Genomic DNA, 21660 nt, shown 5'->3' with positions numbered 1-21660 from the left:
AAAGGAAGGGAAGCGCAGTTGAGGAAGTTAGTAAGTGAGGTGGGACGATGAAATTCAGAAATTGGCAGGCTGGAATCCGCTAGCACAAAACAAGGGTAATCGGAGATCGCTGAAAGAGGCCTTTGCCCTGCAGTGGACCTTCAAAGGCTGCTGATGATGATGATGCTACCTGAAGGCTGCCAGAGTTGGAAACGTCACTTTACAGTGAGCAAGAAGAACCATGACATTCAATTTTTAATGACAACCACAGGAAGCCAACGGACAATCGGACATAGGAAAGCACAGTAAAAATTGGAGCTGTTCGTTCTTTCTTTATTACCCACAAAATTAATTGTGGATGAGGGTTAAATGCAAGAAGAGCTTTACGATCAGCTTTCATAACTTTCAAGAAACTTGTTGCAATGTCACCTGCAAACAACAATGCAATAACCAAGATCTCCTTATCGGTTATCGCATTTCAATGTTCTAGTTTAGTGCCTTGTTCCAGATTGAAATCCTACATTAAACACAGAAACATGAGCACCGTTACAAGTGATAAACTCCTACAAAAAAGCAGTAAATGGCTACAGTTCTTGGAAAATGAAGTCCAGTGGCATGTGTCCAGCTTCAGTGGCATGAAGTCCAGTGGCAATTTGCAAGTGCATCTGTGCTCATGGTAAGCTTCATTGACAATTCTTTGTACATTAAAAATTCATATTGCAGGGAAGCTTACTAAAGCACATTCGCCATTATGGTACGTGCGATTCACCTTCAATGCAGGAGCACAATGCAGATTCTTGCCCCTGCTTTTGGCTGGACTGCACATCTGTGAGAATTGATTCATTATTTATAAGTGCACTGGTACTTTAAACTGGAGGGCTCAAGTTAATATGGAAGCACAATTTTTATTAAGGGGACAAGATGTTGCCGAGATAGTTGCAGCACAGCCTTTTTTTTTTCTTCCAGGCACCTTTTCTACTTGAAGCTTCCATTGCAGTGTTTCGAGCCTTTTTGAACCAGCGCATAGTGTATATAAAAATTGGACACTGATTGGGAACATCACCTAAGTTCATGCCTATCTATAGTAAAAAGATGTAGCACGACCAGACAAAATAAATGAAGGGGGTGGGCTGTATGTAGCAATACTAGGTGTTAAATGGTGCTTTATCCTTTCCCTTGAGTTTTCTGTTTTTGTGCTTTTTATGGATCCTCCGCAGTAACCATGCGAGTGCCGAACTTGAGCTTGTTGGTTTCGTCTCATGATTGTTACTAACAAAATGGTGTGATAAACGAACAAGGGCTTGGAGGCATCTGTTCACCTTGCTTGCCCCATGGTGCTGCTTTAGAAGCACCGTGAGCATCCAGGCCAACTGGGTAGGGAGGCTTATTGCAATTGATTCTGAACTTTATTGCCACCAAACTAACAGTGCTCTCAATGACAGCTTTTGGACAGTAGAATGCTTGCACCCAGCAAAGATTTAAGAAGGAAGCATTGAGGATGTGCAAAATGGGCTTTTGAAGCTGGCAGCATTACTGAACGGGCTTTGCCCATCTGCACTCTTTATGGATACACAAAGATGATTTCCTCTTTAAGAGGGATTGTTTCAGGTCGTTACATGGCAACAGTGTTGGGTGTTTAGTAGCTTGTCTTTGCCCACTGTTAATAACCTGTTTCTTCTCCAGTGCCCCTGTGAAGTGCCTACTTTTTGGACACAATGTGCTCTCCATGCATGCATGCATTTTTAGCTTGTAAAGATGTCTATTACCCCTTGCCTCAAGCTGATTCTTGCTGATGTACACTTACAAAACAATGTTGATACCACTGAAACCAAATTAATGGAGCTGCTGTTCTTTTTTTGTCCACTCCATCCTTGTTAGTTACAATGAGCAATGTCCGAACAGAAGGCATATGTAGTTGGTCGTGCATAGCCTGTGCACTAAGACTTGTTGGCATGTTATGACCTTAGCACAGTGTTTATATGTAGAAACCTTCTGATGTGTTGATGACTTCCTTCTCTTTATCATACTTTGCCTGATGGAGCCAGCAAGTGGGTCAACCAGATGTTCAACAGGCTTCCCACTAGTTTTCCCAGTCTCCTTTACCAGGGTGCTGCTCATAGATATCTGTTTTCTTGACCTTGCACTGCACTTCAACCATGGCCACACCTGCTAAACCTATAGCATGCGACCAAAAAAGTGATGTACATCATGTTGCTCCAAACTTCTGACATGTGCGACAAGGCCTTGAGGAACACCCTCATCATACTGTACGAAGCTTCGCATGATAAGTGCGAGAATTAAGATCTGCTGGTTTTTCAGTGTTATTCCTGTCCAGCTTGCTGAAAGCTATCCTGAGTGTTTCAAAAGCAAATGACCACTGCTGGACAAGAAGTGCTTAAAATAAGGGCCGCTATAACCACTTATGTCACACGAATTGAAGAAGGCCACTGAGTATACAGGCGGTTTACTTCATATCCAACAAGCTTGGTTCTCCCTTTGCTAGTGAGTGAACTGAACTTGCCCCGAATACATGGCCTGTGACAAACTATGTGCCAGATGCTGTGTCCCCTGCAAAGGTGAAGAAATGTACGAGATCCTGACACCCTGCATCGGCTTCTACACTGGGCAGACAGGCTACTATAAAAACAACTGCCTTTACTAATATGCTAATAACATGAAAACAGGCAGAAATTTGGCTATTCATTGGACCCAACTGCAGGTGCAAGCCACTCTTCCACCAGATGTGTGTTCACAGAAACTGGAGCTATACAAATGCAGACAAAGGCAATGATGTTTGAAAGTAGTAGAGTTGAACTATATTCTGCACAATCAGTGCTACCTGCAGCACTGGTACCTTATAGCCACAATTCATGGCTGCACCACCATGCAAAGGCACTATTGAATTATTAACTTTTATTATATTTATGGTGGCCATATATTGCAATTACATATCCACATTGTGTGCAATATCGTTAAATGTCGATTATGATAGCCGTTCCTAATCTGAAATGCAACAAGAGCAAATATAGGCAACAAATTGCAATTCAAAGAGACAAAAGACAACCTGTGCACAGGATAAGTGACAGACTTCCTTTTATTGAAAAAGAAATGTCACATGTGTCATGCCACCAGCAGTGGGTAGCAATCTTTCAAGCTTGGGTGACAGGCAAAACTTAGCAAAATGCTACAATCACGCTGTCAAACGGCTTTGGACACAAAAAAATGACATCATATTGTACAGAATGAAAGGGCAAGACTCCATCTGAGAACAGTCTATGGCACCACATACTTGAAATTGTTTAAAATATGTTGACATGCCCTACCCATAAAGAAAAAGCAACAAACACAGAAAACACGCCCTAAAATGCAATGTGCAGAGTTTGAAACCAAGAAAAAACAACCCGAAAAAGGTTTCGCTAAGTCTTTCAACGATTAAAATTGTCAAACTGTCTCATCACTTCTTAATGAACCTGCACAGCTGAAAAGGAAGGAAAGCCCAATAGCAGGGCTGCAGGAAATGTCACCGAATAAATATACTTTGTATACCAATGATACCTTTGGTTTAGTTGTGGTCTGTGCATAAACTTTTCTTGTTTAGAATGGTTTAGCGGATAGGGAAAAAATGACCGGAAGAGCACCAGGTGTATGCATAGTCTACGCACAAAAAGCCACTGCTTTTTTTCTCTCTACTACTGTTCATGAGTAATTAAGTGCCTTAATAGCACTGCTAACATCCTACTGCAAAACACAAAATTGGGCAAGTTGTGGCATAAAGAAAATTGCAGTTTCACTCATGTGAAACAATGATGCAGTAGCTGGTGAAATATGCGCAGGAAGCTTACTTCATGTAGTGTTTGTTGAAGTGAACACTTGCCAATGCAAGTCGGTAATCTTAAAGGGACACTAAAGTGAAAAGTGATTTCTTCTGCATCAGTAAATCACCGTTCTACAACACCAAAATCACCACTCTTACAACGATAAGACATTTGGTAAGCCAGAAAAAGCGCAAAAACGAAATGCGGGTGGCGACGCCTACTTGAGTTCCCGCACCTGGGGGCTGTGACGTCTTGGATTTTGATGGCATCTTCTAGGGCCTACTAATTATATATAGCGGTACAGATTGACTACACTGTGTTCTAAAGGAACCAAATATTAAACATGCCAAGTTTCGGGAACCTTTATTCAGCGAACACGGCCCAAATGTGCAAACAAACTTTAGAATTCCTGACGTCACGCTGACGTACCGGCGCGAAATTCAAATACTGATACTTGGACCTTCATTTTCTCATCTAATATTCAAACTATTTTCTTGAAATGACTGCCTGCAGGTTTCTCAAAGAATGCGTTATTAGTCTAAACTGATTTATTATTTCCCTTTAGTGTCCCTTTAAAAAAGTAAAACAAGTAAGAGTCGTATTTATTTGTGGGAGTTGTGCCTCCCAGTGTTGAAGTGGAAAGACTTGGCTTTTCTTCCTCCTCTTTCATATCCGGACTTGGCCACTGATCTACACCAAAACAACCCTTTAGCTTCTTACTGCTGAATTCGTTTTGGTTTTCTCAAATCTATATTTGGGCTACCCATTGCTAGGTCTCGCGCTTTGCTTGAGGAAAACAAGACACCAACAGCTCCATCCAGTAAATCTGAGAAGCCAAGCACTAGAAGAAGATTAATGAAGCAGATGCACCCAATCATTGTCACCACATATAAAAAAGAAAATTTAACATAGGACTGCCTCTACAAGTGGGAAGGTGATGTGTAAGAACTTGAAGGTGTGGATGCCAGCTCTATATACAGTACACAGACATTAAGCAGGTGTTAGCCAATCATGGCACCTGTTGGCTAGATCACGCTCTCCGGGATCAGTATTCACCACGACTGTACCTTCAGCAGAGTGGCTGAAATGTAGAATTGTGGACTGCCACTCTTTTGATCGTATGCTTGAATCCTCGCAGCACAATGAGAACTTTATTTGCAATATTCTAGCAAGAAATTTGGGAATTCCAGTGACAACACCAGTAGACATCAGAACAACCAGGGGAGTTAGCCCATAGCAGCTATTGCTGTAAAAAAAAAAAGACTGGCATAAGCACAAGAATTGAGATGGGCATACTAAATTCCTCTGTTCTGCTAGTGGTCCACTACTTGGGTGCTACAGTTAATTATCTCCACTGTAACTGGACGTAATAAGAGTTCTCTAATTGTGCACCCGCCGCCTCTCAGGTCGCCTAAGTGGACATACTATGCTGGCTGATAGCGGCCCCCTCCCACTTTTAGTACGCTTCACCGCGTAACTAAAATGTACTGCGGCGAAGAAGCCGTACATTTGTATTGAGTGAATAAACAAATGGTTTTTACAACAGTACAGAAATAAGAGCGCACCATGCATCATTCTACCACACGAAAGCGCGTCGCAACATACGGTAGCCGATTCACACTGGCCGTGTAGCCCTATTATCAGTCGTAAAGGGTATTATGGGTAATTCAAAATTTCAGACACACACATGTGTTTATGTTCACGTTCGCACTCCTTGCGTAATAAGACTCCCAGAACTTCCACAATAGAAAGTAATTTACAACACACAAACGCAAAGAACACAGCGATACGTCGTTTTCAACTCTGCCGTCATGCAATTGACAATTAGCGCGGAAAAACGTGAACATGCTGTGTGTTAGCGTCGTAAACTTCATACTAGGCAAGGAGCTAGCACACCACAATCCCGCGACAGTCGCTAATGAGACCAAGACGGGAGCACATGTCTGTGAACGCGCAAACGGAGCCCCTAAGCCACTCTGCTGCTCCGCCACCCCCGCTGCACGGCTGCACCACTCGTTTCATGAACAACACACTAAACACACATTCAGCGCTGAACAGTGGGCGGTCGACGCAGTTGCATTTACATGACTTGCAGCGAGCAGCACATCCCTCGATGTCCGTTAAGCAAAGTCGGACACGGCGACGCCACATTGCGGTTCGCAGAACTTCGCTGCCGAGGCGCTAGGCCACTTCGATGAATTGTCACCACCGCCGGGTTCTCAAAACAGCACGGGTCACACAACGCAGCTTCTGTACTGCCAGAGCTCACCGAGGCCAAAGCTGCACTGCCGAACCGCCACTACTCACGGCTTTCCGCCAAGTAACACAGAACCTACAACCAACACACAAGCAACGCATGCACAACCAAATGAGCAATGTTGAACAACGCGCGGTCCAGTGAACGAACACGGCACGGCGTCGCTCGGCGCCAGCATCGCGCTTTCTCAAAAATCCCTAAACGGTGCTGTCCCTAGGCACCTAGGATCAGGTCACGTGAGGGATTTTTGTACGAAAAATAGACGCACGCGCGCCATACTGGCTTGGGGGAAAGCCACGGAGTGGGGGAAAGCGGTCTTTTGAACACGGTAGCCTCGCACCCAGACTAACCGAACGCATACTCTCGCACCCGGGTTGCCCGGTCGACCATCGCCATTTTGTACTGGGCTGCCAAAGTGTGTTCCCCGGCGACCGGTAGACATGGCAAGCACCAGCTCCAGGACTTCAAAGTGCGAAAATGTGCCCCTTCACGCTGATACAAGGTACAAGAAGTCATCTGGGCATCATTGCGTCGTGTTTGGGTGCCGAAACAACCAGCGCAAAAGGAGCAGGTTGCTTAGCACTGTATGCGAAGATCACAACACACGTCGGGAATCGTGCCGGTGCGGTGTTTTCAGCCTGCACCGATTTCCGTCCGCAAGAAAGAATGCCAAGCTGCGCCACCAGTGGATAGCTGCAGTAAACAGAAAGAACTACCAACCCAGTGAAAATGCACGAGTGAGTATTCGATTTGTGTATAATTTGGTGCCACGTTCAACTTTGCACCCTACGAACGTAATATGTGTAACACGCAGGTTTGCTCCGAGCACTTTCCTGACAACCAGCCTACCGAGCAGAATCCCGTGCCGATGCTTCGCCTTGGCTATAACAAAAAGGCAAGCCTTTTCGTGTTTTTATTCCTGCAGAGCTCCCGATGGTTAAGCGGAACAGTTGAGTTTGCGGTTAGCGATACTTGCAGCTGGTGCACTTCATGACCATTAAGCGTGAACGACAAGTTGTAGGCAATAGAATGTTGCCCTGCTGGTGAGCCTTGTTGCTAATGAAAGTAAACCGAAGTCTACTCGTCACGTAGCATGCGTCCACAAAAACCTAAACGACGACTGCACGTCGCCGAAGGTTGTAGGGGTTGAGGACGCACTTCGAGATGAAAACAAACTTGGGAGGGTTTATTTTACATTATATACAAAGAGGTGAGAGAGTAACAGTCGTACAGTCATTACGGGCCGGCAGCAACTCGGACGCTGCGGCCCGCGGCAAGAAGTTCGAGAGAGGTCAATCAGGGAATGCTCTGGTATCTCTGGAATGCTTCTTTTAAACCCTTTGCGGACTGCAAGTCGCGTCATGTTCGGCCAATGGGAGAGTCCGCTCAGATGACGCCATTTTCGGCCAATGGTAGGCGCCCGTGCGGCGGTGTCACACCCGGCGGTTCTCTGCGGTCTTGCCTTGCCGACTTTAAAGGTGGAGAAGGGGGACGCTTGGGTTCCATTGTCCGAGGGCCCACCTAGTCCCTGCGGTACAGCCCCGCTGTGGTGGCAAATGCCTTCTTCAAAGGCGACCGGTGCGACGCTGCCAGGCCTTCCTGGAACATCACAGCTGTCTGGCTTCGGGACTCGCGTTACCTGGAACAGTGCCGGGCTATCCCCTCGCTTTCTGGAAGGTCCAAGCATTGAATAGCTCCACCGGCGGCATACGAACTTGTTTGCACGTGAACTTGTGGCCTTCAACGTGTTTGCCCGAGCGCTCCTCTGGAATGTGCTTTCCGCATTTCTGCGCTTCTCAATTAGTTGTGCTGCGATTCGACGTGGTCCGGGGGACTCGAAGTAGGCACAGGAAACAGCCCCATATCTAACAGCTCGCCCCGGATGTTCTGAATGGCCGGTGAACTCAATTCGCTGGCAATGAGGAACGCTGAAAGAACCTGCAGGGTATTGGTGTCGAGCCTCGTTTGACGAACTTCGGGATCCTGGGCCCTGGAGAACATACGTCAAACAAATAAAACAACACAGCGCTGCACCACGTGTAAGCGCAGGCTCTTCACCCCTGACTCGCCAGGCTATTACCGAGTCAAAATGAACCCTGATCTTTTATTTCCCCAATTTTGACAAAACAGTTCTAACCACGCTTCCAAACTGCTATCCATTTGTCCCCGAATACCGACAAGACCAGAGTACTATTGTTGTTGCAAAACAAAGGGTCGTTGACGATGCAAACAACAAATGAAAACAGCCGAACATAACTTAAGTGGCCTAACTACACGAACAGCATGTTTCCAATCTATCGCGGTGGCGTACTTATCGCACGTATTGGTGCCACTGAACAATCTGGTCAACTTCAAAAGTATGTAATCACAAGCGCACTAGCCTTGTGGTCACTAAACAGAACGCGTACTTGCGTTGTAGGCAAACTTTTCATTTACGCTTGCTCACGTTTCTTCCCTGAAAGTCCTACAGGACACGTGACTTCAACGAACAATTAAACTTGCGGGACTTAGCACTCCGCAGAACCCTTAAAATAATGCATCTTTTAATAACTCGTTCCACGCATACTTATCAGAGAAGTCAGAATACGGCTGCCCTCAACCCACACGAGCAACCCAGTCATAAATCTGCTTCCTTCCGTCCACACAGGACACGCGCTAATGGAACTAAGAACGCTTCTCGGTGCAAATCATGCACTCACTGAAAAACCACGCGGTTAACCTTAGAAAATAAAAAAAACAAAAAAAAGGTTAACTAAAACACACGCATGTTATGATAGGCCTCTCACCGATAACCTTGACCTTCAGGTTACTCACACACAAGAAAAAGAAAGTCTATTTACTCATTAACTAACACTCGCGAACTACATGTTTACACAAACCTCATCTTTCAAATCTTGGAGCTTCTCAAACGAAAACACAAACAAAGGTCAAACCTTACACATTGAAAGAAATCCTAGTCTCAAATTGCGAAAACTTTCCGATGCTCACAATAAAAAAGAAGACACTTCCTTTCTACGGAAGCTCTTTGGCCTCCCGTTCCAAATGCTTACGACTGACTCGTACTTTGAGCCGCACCCGAGGTGGTCGCAGTTTGAAAGCTATTCTGGCTGCTGAGGAACAGCAAAAGGGCTGACTCACTATCAGCTCCCCCAAGACGTTACGGTCTCCTGCCAATTTGCGTCCTGGTGCCCCGCTTTCCTCACAAACTCGATTGACCGCGTCGCTACTCCCCACCTGGTCTCGTCCTGCCACCTTGCGCTTCTTTGTACTGCACGCTGAGCTTTGAAAAGAACTACGGAACGACGAGGAGTTTAACTGCCCCGTGCCCTTCGTCCGTGTCCGTGCAGAACATGCTTCGCGGTCCCCCTTTGACCGGTGGCTTGAGCGTTTTGGATGCGTCAACATCGTCCGTGACGACCGCACCTTTTTCCTCGCGCCCTGCCCTTTTGGGTTCCTCGCCATCTTTGGCGGCGCTACATTAGTTGCCGTCTTTCGGTCTTTACAGCGCTTTCTCTTTGCACTCGCTTTCATGTCGCCTTCTCGTGCCTCATGCTGGCCGTTACACATTTCTTCGGCTCGGATCGGCCTCTTACCCGCCCAGCCTGAGTGATTATCATTTAAATCGACTCTATCTTTGCCTCGACTGGCGGACAGCTCAACCGACTCTGGCACAATGCAGCAGGCTTTACTCGAGTTATGCAACTCGCACTCTTGCGAACTGCCCTCTACTGCATTGCCCAGCTCACGCTGTGCATCGGCACACAGCCCGTCGGTATCGATCGCTGTCTCACGCACACAGTCCGAATGATTAACAACGGAATCATCCCTATCTAGGCTATCTAGACTGGCGGAGAGCCGCACCGATCCCTGAACAATGCAGTTGTTCTCTCGTGAACTACGGAGCTCGCCATCCTGAGAACTACTCTCAACTGCATCATCCAGTTCGCACTTCACTTCTGCACGCAGATCTGGCTCTACATGGGTGCTCGCGTCTGTTGGGTCAGCAGTACCCTTTTCTTCGCTAGCAACCTCACTAACATTACAAGTGACGCACACGCGCGGTAACTGTGCCAATTTGTTCGCAGCTGGCCTAGCTGTCTCTACAGTCATCTGTTGGCACAGCACCTCGTCGCTCTCCTTGCGGCCTTTAACGGCCTCTGTTGCCACTAAGGCATCGTTAGCAGCTAGCCTTTTCCCTTCACTTATGAATCTGCAGCCAATCTCACAGGCACTACTCTTCTCGTCGGCTTTTGGCGAAAATCCGCTCGATGCTGCCTCATTCTTTCGCTCTGTTCTACCTACAGAATTCTCAGACAGCCGTTGTCTCTGTGCTATTAACTGATCACAATACTGTATCTCTTTGATCAGTGCTGCCTCCTCTCTCTCATACTTTTGCTCACGCTTACGTTCCTGATACTCACGTTCGTGACGCTCACACTTAAGAGTAAGTTCTTGAAGCTCACTCTTACGTTGACGACGCTCACCGACCCGTGGCTCCTGTATCACCTCCCAAGCAAGCTCAATGCTTTTGTCATCATTGCCACTATCGTTAATCGCCTTTATGATAGCTAGCGTTTTCATCCGTTCGTCCGCCTCAACTCCCAAATCGTCGCACACCAACAACAAGTCCAACCACGTCAACCTTCTAAGATCCATGGCAGCTGCCCCAATAGGTGGTTAGAACTGTTTTCTTTAATTTGTGCAAACACACAATGCAACAAACTCCCGATTCCCAGAACTATCAAAATGAACACACAACATTTGAGTCTGGCGAATCAAAAGGAAAAAAACCACGCTCTACCACGCTCTCACTTACGGTTGCAGCACTCTGCCATCCGGTTCATCTGTCCGCTGTTCCCGATTCTTCCGGAATCCCTGGGTCGAAGGCTCGCTCTTCCTCGCTACTCCCAGTTTCTTCGGACCTCTTCAGACGAAGGCTCTCTCTTCTTAGCTCTTCCCGGTTTCTTAGGATCTCTCTCGACGAAGGTTGATCCGTAGCGCTGCCACCAGCTGTTGCATTCGGAGGCGATCTCACCGCTGCCAACCAGTTGTAGGGGTTGAGGACGGACTTCGGGATGAAAAACAAACTTCGAGGGGTTTATTTTACATTATATACAAAGAGGTGAGAGTCAAGTAACAGTCGTACAGTCATTACGGGCCGGCAGCAACTCGGACGCTGTGGCCCGCGGCAAGAAGTTCGAGAGAGGTCAATCAGGGAATGCTCTGGTATCTCTGGAATGCTTCTTTTAAACCCTTCGAGGACTGGAAGTCGCGTCATGTTCGGCCAATGGGAGAGTCCGCTCAGATGACGCCATTTTCGGCCAATGGTGGGCGCCCGTGCGGCGGTGTCACACCCGGCGGCTCTCTGCGGTCTTGCCTTGCCGACTTGCAATGCGCTCTTCAAAGGCGGAGAAGGGGGACGCTTGGGCTCCATTGTCCGAGGGCCCACCTAGACCCGGCGCTACGGCCCCGCTGTGGTGGCAAATGCCTTCTTCAAAGGCGACCGGTGCGACGCTGCCAGGCCTTCCCGGAACATCACAGCCGTCTGGCTTCGGGACTCACGTTACCTGGAACAGTGCCGGGCTATCCCCTCGCTTTCTGGAAGATCCAAGCATCGAATAGCTCCACCGGCGGCGTACGAACTTGTTTGCACGTGAACTTGTGGCCTTCAACGTGTTTGCCCGAGCGCTCCTCTGGAATGTGCTTTCCGCGTTTCTGCGCTTCTCAATTAGTTGTGCTGCGATTCGATGTGGTCCGGGGGACTCGAAGTAGGCACAGGAAACAGCCCCATTTCTAACAAGGTGTTCGTGCAGCGCGCCTGTCTTTACGAGCTGGTGTTGCAGGTGTCATTCGTAATGAATTCATTTGAGCCTCCTGAGCTCTAAACTGCGTGCGGGCTGTTATGCGGGGCAAAGCGCAGATTTTTTCCGTTCATATAGCGAGGGAAATAAGGTGGTTAATCATTATTGTATTTTGTAACAAAATTTTGCTCGTATTGGCACGCGCGAGAAAAGCAGAGACGAGGCGTGGGGCTTGGAGTCTCGGTGCCAACTGATCTTTATTCTTTGTGCGCCGGCCCTCTATCGGCGGCCGGCTGGCTACGGTCGACTGCGGTCGGCTCTGTTCCGCGCTGGTAGCACCGCGGCTTATCCGCGGCATTTTTGTGTTCACTACACTCGGTCTCACTTTTTTTTTTTTTACTGTTTTCTTTTCTAAGGGAGCGCCAACAATCCGATGTGGCCTCGCAGAAGCGAAACAGATCTGATACCAGGTAGCTGCATTTGGTGGGGCTAATTTCTTGGAATGCAGGTGCGGTTGTTGTCTTGTACCAAAGGGGTCCCTGATGATTCAGCTTTAAGTAGGGATGGTAATTTTATGTGTCCTGTCATGGTTTGTGCAACAACTGTACAACACCTGCATCTGTCATGCTCACCGTGTTATACGGGCTTTGACTGCACCTGTAGTTGAACATTATAACTACTGTAGTTCCTCATTTTCCTATGAGTGCAGGTTTAGCATCATATGCTGCTTCTTCGAGTGCTGTAGGCTTGTGTTCTGAATGTTGTACTCTTAAGTGGTTGCTCGGTACAATTGGCCTGGTGTATTTTCTATTTCATTTTGAGAAGACTTTATATCTTGACAAAAATGATGGCATGGGAAAGAACTACAGCCCTTCTTACTATAACATGTATTTTGTTTTCAATGTGCAGGTGGTGAATAGCAGGCGTCTGCTAATCAGGCAGGCTGTAAGCCCAGTCAGTCGACCTCGCCAATTGGTTGCCAAACGCGGCCAACGCAGTAGCGACCATGGCGACCCAGACGAAACTGAAAGTGCAGAGGACAACGTTCTGCGTGCTGGTGGAAACCTAGGAACGTTGCATGCTGATACCCAAGCACTAGCTGCTGCCGGTCCAGAACAAGAGCAACAGATCGTTCAGCAGCAAGGGCAAACATCACAGCAGGTAGTGTATGTTCACATAGCTGCAGTGGATGCCCTGAGTGAAACAGCGCAAACGGAGACACCAGGTCACACTAAAGCAAGTGTAGAAGCTACAAGCACAGTAGAACTGCATAACAGCAAACTGCAGCAGTCGACATCTGAACGGCTTGGTATTGTCCCTGCTACATGCGAGGTAGTGGTTGAAAGCACTGAAGAGGTACAGGCAGCCCCAGATTTTTATTTTGAGACATATTATGACGCAGAGAATCTCCATACTGTTGAGCTGTCCACAGTGGCACCACTTTCAGAGCCCGAGCAAGCAAAAGTGCCAATGGACATTTCATCTGAGTGTGCGCAAAGAATTTTGCATGAACACTGCTGCTTTTCTTGCAGTGTGAAAAATGTTGGTGCAGGAACCCAAACATCTTTTTACAGAACAGTTTCATTACCGCCTAGTCAGTACCAGTTTTACACTGGATTGAGCTATTGCACCTTCTGTGAATTGGTCAAACTTGTGGAGAGTAAGGTCAGCACTCAATTCAAATTAAGCATTAGTGATGCTGTTCTGCTAACTTTGATGCGAGCTTAGGCTGGGTGTGCTCTATGCTGATTTGGCGTTTCGGTTTGCTATATCGGTATCTCTTGTTGGTAAAATTTTTCGCACAGTTCTTCAAGCACTAGCTGAAATTTCCAGACGACATTTGATCATCTGGCTACCTCAGGAGACCATACAAAGGTCACTTCCAAAAACATTCAAAGGTAGCATGTACAAGAGCACTAGATGCATAATAGACTGCACAGAGGTGCATATGCAGCGGCCTAAGAAGCTGTATGCTCGTGCCCAGACATACAGCCAATACAAAGGTGGAAGCACTGCAGAATTTCTAGTAGCCATAGCACCCACAGGCTTCATTTTGTTTGTATATAAAGTATATGGTGGGCGGGCTTCTGATTGGTTTATCGTGCAGGGTTCAGGATTTTGTGACTACCTCGAAAACTGTGATGAAGTAATGGAAGATCGAGGCTTCACCTTGAATGAGGAGATGAAAGCAAAATGTGTTCGCCTAAATATGCCCGCTTTTACACAAGGAAGGAACAGGCTTGAAGAAGTGGAGGCGACGAGGACAAGGCGAATTGCTTCGTTAAATGTCGAAAGAGCAATTAATCGTATTAAGACATTTAGAATACTAATGCACAGTGTCCCAATTCATCACAAGAAACTTGTAAATGAGATTGTTGTAGTTTGTGCAGGACTTTGCAAATTGAAGTCACCCCTGATTTGCACTGATGTCATAGTTCAAGAAGGTACCCCATGAGCAAAAGTAAATGGCCACAGGCTCACTGAAAAACACTGAATTTATTCGTAATTCCGACATACAAACTGACAAGTGGCCGGGAAAGCTTGCAATGTCATGTTTGTACTGCATTCCTCTATTTGGAGTTATATGCATAGGTGAAAAAAATCAGCTTAATCGCAGAATCTGTGGTACTTCTGCTCAGAGGATTACCTGTGTCAGGTGCATTATTTGCTAGCTATGACTTAGTTGTAGGTGCAGGATTGGTCTTGCAACACTTGCTCTAAAAGAAGGCTGTGTTAATTTTGTGTTATTGTGTATGGTAAGCTTTTTTATTTTTGCGAGTGGTTTCACTTCGAAATCTGAGACTTGCAATATGTTTTTATTAATGTTCATGGAGAGTCTGGTAGACTTGCGAGAGATTTCACGTGAGCTCCGAGATTTATTCTAAGTAAGCCAGAAAAAAACCTGCATGATGCTATTTTTGCCAGTTGTCCATCATGTGTATTGACATTTTTGTGTGCTTATTTTTATAGTTGTGTTGTGGTACTAAGTGCAGTTTGCCAGTGTACACATAAGGTCATCTCACACAAGTGCTCATGGGCTATGGAAGATCATTCTATTATGTTCTTATAGATGTTCACAAAGAAGAGCCGGATAACCTTTTTTTTTCTTGTTGCAAGTGATTTCACTCTGAAGTCCAAGATTTACTCTGGTAGATTCAGTCAGAGGTATGCCAGGAGGAAAGCATGCAAGATGTATTTGCCAGTTGACCTTAATGTGTAGTAGCATTCTTAATATGTATGATTAGACCTTTGTTGTAATCAGTACAATTTTCTAGTGTACATTTAAGGTCATATCGCATAAGCGCTCATGTGATTTGGAAGGCTATTGCATGATGTTCTCATAAATGTTCACAAAGAGGAACCAAGGCGAGTCACCACTGTGTAGCTTCTTGTTTTCTATGAAACAAAATTTTAGCACTAGTTTGGGTAGTGCATCTCACTTTCTTGAAAAAGCTGGAAACCATTTTTTTATTGACTCATCAACATAAATGATGGGTACTTGTGTTTCAAAGGTGACATCTGTGGACATATTTATTTTTCTGTCTCCAGAAATTGTACATATATGTTGTTGCACCTCCTGCTTTGAATGCATTGGCAACAGCTGCAACACCAGCAGCAAGGATATATGGTCCCCACAATCAATCCTTCCTGGACTTTGTAAACAAACTTTGTGTGCACATGTAAGATGTGTCACTTGTTTTATGCCTCAGGGCAAAGTTCCAAATTAAAATAAACGAACTATTACACAATGTCTTGCTGGTGTTTTTCTGAGCTGTAGAACTCTAGCTTATAAAATATTTACAATAAAAAAACAATATGCTGCAAATTAACCACTTTTGCCATACTGTCATTAAGTAGCAGTATGTAGAAACATGTATGCTTCAAGTGCTGTCGACCTTTCAGTGAGAGAGTCGTCTACCAAGGCTGGAAGGTACAAAGAAAAGTAAAAGTTGCGCACCCTTGCAAGGCTGGAGCTTAAGTATGCTGGGTCATAGTTCACATTAACCAGGACAGTTCGCCTGCTTGTCCACACATAAAAAAAAAGCAATGTTTCCTTTGGCAACAGTACATAGTGAATTGTACTTGACTGTAGTAGCCCCTCCTGCCTGATTTAGAAAGAAAATATCCATCATCTCCCTTCCTTACATCATATTTTCCGCTGTCCGACAACGAGGAGCAGTCTTCTGTGTAAGGGCACTTAATTTCAAGAATGGACTCTGTGCCAACAAGTCCATCTAGGCTTGCAGATAGGTACGGTTCAGTTTGCGACACCACAGTTCCTAGTCTTGCCACTTGCAGGGCAGTTTCTTGCTCAAACGCCTCCCTGGCTAGAGTTTCACACTGTGTACCATGTATAGTTGCCTCGTTACCTTTGAAGCTAGGCCTCAGTAGGGAAGCAAGTGCTTTATCTGGCAAAGTTTGCTTGCGCTTAGGTATCTTTGACGTGACTGATAGGCAAGCAAGTGCTTTATCTGGCAAAGTATGCTTGCGCTTAGGTATCTTTGATGTGACTGAGGCTGTTATTCTGACCTTTCTACTGCCTTCCCACACACTGCCACGTTGCTCCACTGTTCCTTCGGCCAGTCTAACCTGTGCATCTAGAGGTATGTCTACATACTTTTTATAGAAATCAGTACAGCACTGGCAGTTGTCAGGTCCAGCACCACTATGAAAGCCATGAGACGGGACACTACGAGGTGCAAGTATTTCATCTGCAGTTTCTACAGCTGGTACATTTAGTTTTAAGCTTAAAATTGTGCCCGGTACTGATGCAAGACCTTTCAAAGGAACTGCATCAAAGCTTTTCACAAGCGAATTATGGTCCCTAAACTTCTGAAACTGAGGATCATGTCGCCTCGGGGCAGGTTTCCCAGTCTGTATTCGCCTTCTTAACCGTTTTGTGCACTCCGTGACTTTTGAAAAGTCACGGAGTGCACAAAACGAAAAGACCGGCACAAGCAAAGATACTATTCTAAGGGAGCAGGCCCTGTCTCTACAACGGCCCCTACTGCTCCCTCGGGAAAATCAGTGATGCTGTTTTGGAGGTAGCGCTGGAATGCGCGAGAATGGTATAATCCGCCATGTTTGATACAGCACGAGCGCCGCAGGCGCGAGAAACTGTCCGATGTCGGAAAGCGCATGCACAGGCAAAATTTTGCCGTGGGATGCATGTTGAAAAGTAGACTTTCGTAAAGCCTTATCGTGCAACCTTTAATAATATATGGCACCAACACAGTGGTGCCAGGTGCTGCTGGCACCACTGCTGAAGTGCTGAGTGCCTTGCCTGCGGTATGACCGAGAACGAGGCAGCCACCTGCCTCCTGCTCACACGTACAGCTCCAGCCAATTGGTGGTGGTGGCTGAAGTGAACAGCCACAAGGTCGAGACTTACAGTAGAGCCTCCCCCCCAGCTCTCTCACGACATGCCCGCTGTGGTGACGTAGTGGCTCGGGCATTGCGCTGCTAAGCACAAGGGTGCTAATTGACATGTGCACAGTGTAGGACAGACAAGAGGCATTCATGTTGTCAGTCTTCCCCTGTGTGTGCAAGTTTGCGCCTCTCTTCGAATAGCTTAGTTCACCAACCTGCATAAGAAATCCTGGGTTTCCATACCCTCCTACATCCTAGCCTTTGTTCACTCATCAGCCAATCATCAGTGCACTAAAAACCAGCCATACTAACCAAATGGCATGTAATCCTGAAGTTATGCTTGCTCGTTAGTTTTTGTCAAAGGTCTTTAGTCGTTCATGATTAACTTTGTACACATCTCCTTGCAGGCCGACCACAAGCCTGAGGCTCTAATGTCATTCTGCGAAGTTGTCCTAACATACGAGAGCTATAGCAGTGGCACAGGAAGTACCACTGTCACCATTCACCAGATAGCCGAGCAAGACGAACCGTTGATGCCCCACTGACCCAGGACAGCCGCCCCAGATCTCTGCCAGCTTGGCCACCAGTGCCTGCAACGTCTGTGCATATCCACGAGACGTTGTAGAGACGTTGTAGAGAACGGACATTGCAAGCCGACTGCCAAGAATTCACTGGATGTTGGCCGTGGTTGTCTACATGCCATTGTGCTCGAAAGACACGAGACGAAGATTACTGTTTGTGCTTGTGCTGTGTATATATGTGCAACAGTGACGTGACTGCAGTGAGGGCAACTTGCATAGCTAATTTGTAAGGTGAGAACCACTCCACATTGCTCAAAAGTAGTGAGGTTGTTACCTCTGTTTGTTTTGTACTTTTTTGCACAGTACTCAAGTAATCGCCCTCGCCAAATGGATAACAGACATTGCAAGCCAACGCGAAGAACCACACAAAAGTGACTCGTCTACAAGCCAAGCTACATTCTAAGAGGCTCACAGAAATGTGAGGAAATCAAGAGATTGCAGGAAATTAGATAATATATTATAATGTTCATCACATTACAGATAAGAGATTTTGCTTGCAGGAAAGGCACAGAGGTAGACCTGAGCTGCTGCACTCTACTCCGCTACTCTGTACTGGGTCAAAGGGAAGGGGGAGTGAAAGTACAATAGAACCTCGTTCATACGTTTTGGAAAAAACGCTGGAAAAAACGTACTAACCGAGTAGACGTATGATCGCAAGTCAGTGAACAAATTGACAGACTCAAGTGTAGACGGCATCTACGTAACGTGAAACGTTGTGGGAATCATTGCAGCAGAAGAGGCTGATGTGGGCTGAGCTGGTGGTGCACGGGCGGCCCAAGACGCCTGCTGTCCTTTTCGTGACTTCAGCCAGCTTACGTTTGTGTCAGCAGCTGGCTTCGAGCGGGGTACTTTGGCAGTACGTTTTGACGTGTCCACATCAACGGGAGTCGTTGCTGCACGGGACAGGTGCCGATGCGCGTGAGCCCAAGCGACCCAAGACGCGCGTAGTTTTAGTGTTTTAAGACTGCGACAGGAAATATAAATTAAATCGAGCTGGTAGACAACACCGGCACAGGATGCTCCCTTTGCACCACCTGCAGTGGAGAATGGCGGTGCATTTAGGTTATCACCGATTAAAAGTGTGGAGTACGCTTCCAATGGCACTACAGCTCATGCACTGTGAAGCAACTATAGGTAGGTGAGGGTGCATATCGCAATGGGGTTGGCAGCAATAGATTTCACCCAGTAGATTCACATCGCTGCGAATGCTGTGTGCAATGACTTGGAACGAGATTTTCTGCTACTGGAATAACAAACTTGGTGTGCACCAGTGTTGTCAAGTGCGACGAGCCGGCGAGCATTGCGAGGAAACTGCTGTGGCGGGTGGCTACTGTTCTCGATCGCGCAGTCCTTATGCCTTTTCTTGTTTTTTACGGGATCTAGTGGCTAGAAAGCTTATCATACGATTGCAGTTTGGTGATCACCTGAACATTGGTGCTGAAAGATAGTGTTTTTGGGAAACACATGAACCAGTAAAAAATAAGCGTAACTGTATTGTACGATTCTTTGTGTTCTTGATCGTGAATATTGGCACCGGGAAAACATATTTAACAGGATCGTATCAGTGAGGTTCCACTGTATAGGGATGTACTGTACTATAGGGATGTATTGTACTGTATTTGGATGAATGATGAGGAAAAGAGGAGTGCCGCTCGTCCAGTCCCTTCACATGCAAGAACTCCAACAGTGCCTGCATTGTCTGCCTCAACAGTTATAGGATCGGGCCATGAACTGAGAACAGTGCTCTCCAGTAGTGGTTACTTGCTGATGCTGGCAGGGAAACTGTCCAGTGGCCATCTCTCCAGCACATATGCTGGGCGTAATATATGTTCCAATGTTTCAGGTGTTTGGCTGAGCTCGCAGTCAGGGCTACTCGACTGGCTTAGGTGCATAGCGGTGGGTGAAAGGAACACCCAGGCGAAACATGACTGTCTGCGGTTGTGTTGTGTTTGTGAGCAGCAGCAAAAGGGTGGCCACCGTCACCAAATGGACATTGCGAGTCACCTGCAGAGGGGTCTCTTTTGTAATTGTTTTAGTGAAGTGGAACACATTTCACAAGGCTCAAGAAGAGTGAAATCAGTGTGTCTGTCCATTCTGTTTTTTTTTTTTTTTTGTCACACTGAGTTTGATCACCCTCATCAAAGGAATGACAGACATTGCAAATTGAGTACCGAGGATCACCTGACAGGGCAAGCTACACTCACAAGACTTGAGTGTTAGACAAATCCTAATGCTCACCAAATTATTCAGAACTAGGCAAAGCAGAGGTAGAAGTTCAAGCTCTCAGGTGCTTTTACCTCAGGGGCTTTAACAGAATGAACTGCCAAAGGCTACAGAGGTAAAGTTACAGAAACTCACCAGTTCAGCACTCATTGCACAAATTTTCGCAAAATAAAATCATGTTGTTCTCACTCTTGTCAAAGTGTTGTTGCTTTGTGTGAGGAGCATTCATTCTTCATATGGATTTACCTATCCACACAGTCTTGCCAAATGTGGTTATTCACAAATTGTAGCCTCATTGCCTGTAGAGGCCACTGTCTACAACCAAAGCATCCTTTTATATATTTAATAGGGGCTGCCTCCTCCTGATACTGTAAAGCCTAGTATACTATATAGGGTGGTTTAGCCTGTACATCAAAGTACCACTAATTACCAAACCAATGAAATAAAAAGCTTGCCACATTGGCTTTCTTTTAAATGTGTAGAAATGCAAAAGATAGTGTACAACAAACAACTAAAAGCTATGTTTTAGAGAGCAGCTCTTAGGTGGCCGTTTCTGCAGTGAGCGTTGGCGTTGTCCCTTGTAACCGAGCGGAAGGTGAAAGCGAACGCGGAGTGCAGTGGGAGATGAAAGAGAGTGCGACAAGGAAGGTGGAGGAGGAGGAGGCTACAGTGAAAGCATGAGGCTGAATGCGGAGGAGCAGAGTATGAGGAAAGAGTGAGGAGGAAATCAGAGTGCCGTGAGGTATGGCACCATAGTATTTGTAACCTCATTGCATGCGCAACGCTAATTGTGTAGTACTTTCCGGAAGCCACGTGGGCACCAGCAATTACACTGAAACCTTTGACGAGTCTGTAAAAGCCAACGCACTTGACCCGCAGATCAGACTTTTGACGATCGCCGACTCTGCTCGCCACCATCATTTTGCTCGAGTCGGGTTAAGAGTTAAGAGGCTAATGTGGCGACAGTCGGGGAGCTCCAGAGAGCATTGTGCACATGTCCAAACGTTGACTTTCCTCTCTGCCACACTCTTGCCGTGTATATACACACACTGAACCACCTCTCGACCTGGCATACAAGAAAACAGCAGCAGCAGCGCAAATGTCAAAGGAAGAGGCAAAGAAAGCTTCTCTTTAATATACTGCAGTCTTCTCCAGGAGGTTGGTGGCACCATACAGGTTGTTTCTTCTGACCAGAAGGCGTTTCTTTAGAAAAGAAATTCTGTGTTAGGAGGGACACTTGATATAAGAGAAAGTTTGAAAAACGGGCATGCAAGCATCCTGTGCATTCACCCTAAACAAAAGATTAGCACCATTATCGAAACATAGAAGCTTTATTCCTGGCCTGGTCAAGACATCCCACTGGCTTCCTTCTTTTTTAGAAGCACAGCATGCCCACCAGTCATCGGGAGAGCACACTATTTCACGGCCAGCGTAGACAGGTAGGCGTCGTAAGCAGCCTTCTTGTAGCGTAGCGCAGCCTGCTGGGGGTCGGCTGCAGCCACAATGCCCCGTCCAACAATGATAATGTCAGCACCACGCTCGGTCACTGCAGATGCGGGGTCACAGTACTGCTGCCCGAGGCTGTCCCCACTGGCGTCTAGCCGCACACCTGCAAACAAGGCAAGCCGTCCCCT

At 46.5% G+C, this 21660-nt stretch overlaps 2 protein-coding genes across 2 annotated transcripts in view; one reads left to right on the top strand and one right to left on the bottom strand.

The window, feature by feature from the left end:
* Positions 1-6425: 6425 nt before the first annotated feature.
* On the top strand, positions 6426-20219 carry LOC139049521 (uncharacterized). Its single transcript, XM_070525055.1, has 4 exons — positions 6426-6788; positions 6866-6946; positions 12762-13013; positions 17630-20219. The coding sequence occupies exons 1-4, from the start codon at positions 6492-6494 to the stop codon at positions 17765-17767; spliced, it is 768 nt and encodes a 255-aa protein (XP_070381156.1). The 5' UTR covers positions 6426-6491; the 3' UTR covers positions 17768-20219.
* A 1119-nt stretch (positions 20220-21338) lies between these two features.
* LOC139049519 (uridine 5'-monophosphate synthase-like) overlaps positions 21339-21660 on the bottom strand; it is a 49941-nt gene continuing 49619 nt past the window's right edge. Inside the window, exon 11 of the mRNA XM_070525052.1 lies at positions 21339-21635. Coding sequence (XP_070381153.1) covers positions 21442-21635 — 194 coding nt within the window. The 3' untranslated portion in view covers positions 21339-21441. The remainder of the gene's footprint in view (positions 21636-21660) is intronic.

The sequence above is a fragment of the Dermacentor albipictus genome, chromosome 9 (assembly GCF_038994185.2).
Source record: "Dermacentor albipictus isolate Rhodes 1998 colony chromosome 9, USDA_Dalb.pri_finalv2, whole genome shotgun sequence".
NCBI classification, from domain to species: Eukaryota; Metazoa; Arthropoda; class Arachnida; order Ixodida; family Ixodidae; genus Dermacentor; species Dermacentor albipictus.
The sequence above is the reverse complement of the archived record's forward strand: the minus strand, read 5'-3'. Positions and strand labels throughout refer to the sequence as shown.

Coding starts and splice junctions, on each gene's coding strand:
- LOC139049521 (XM_070525055.1), top strand. CDS start 6,492: ATGGCAAGCACCAGCTCCAGGACTTCAAAGTGCGAAAATGTGCCCCTT. Junction 6,789..6,865: donor AACCCAGTGAAAATGCACGA/GTGAGTATTCGA, acceptor TGTAACACGCAG/GTTTGCTCCGAGCACTTTCC. Junction 13,014..17,629: donor AAGGGCAAACATCACAGCAG/GTAGTGTATGTT, acceptor ATCTCCTTGCAG/GCCGACCACAAGCCTGAGGC.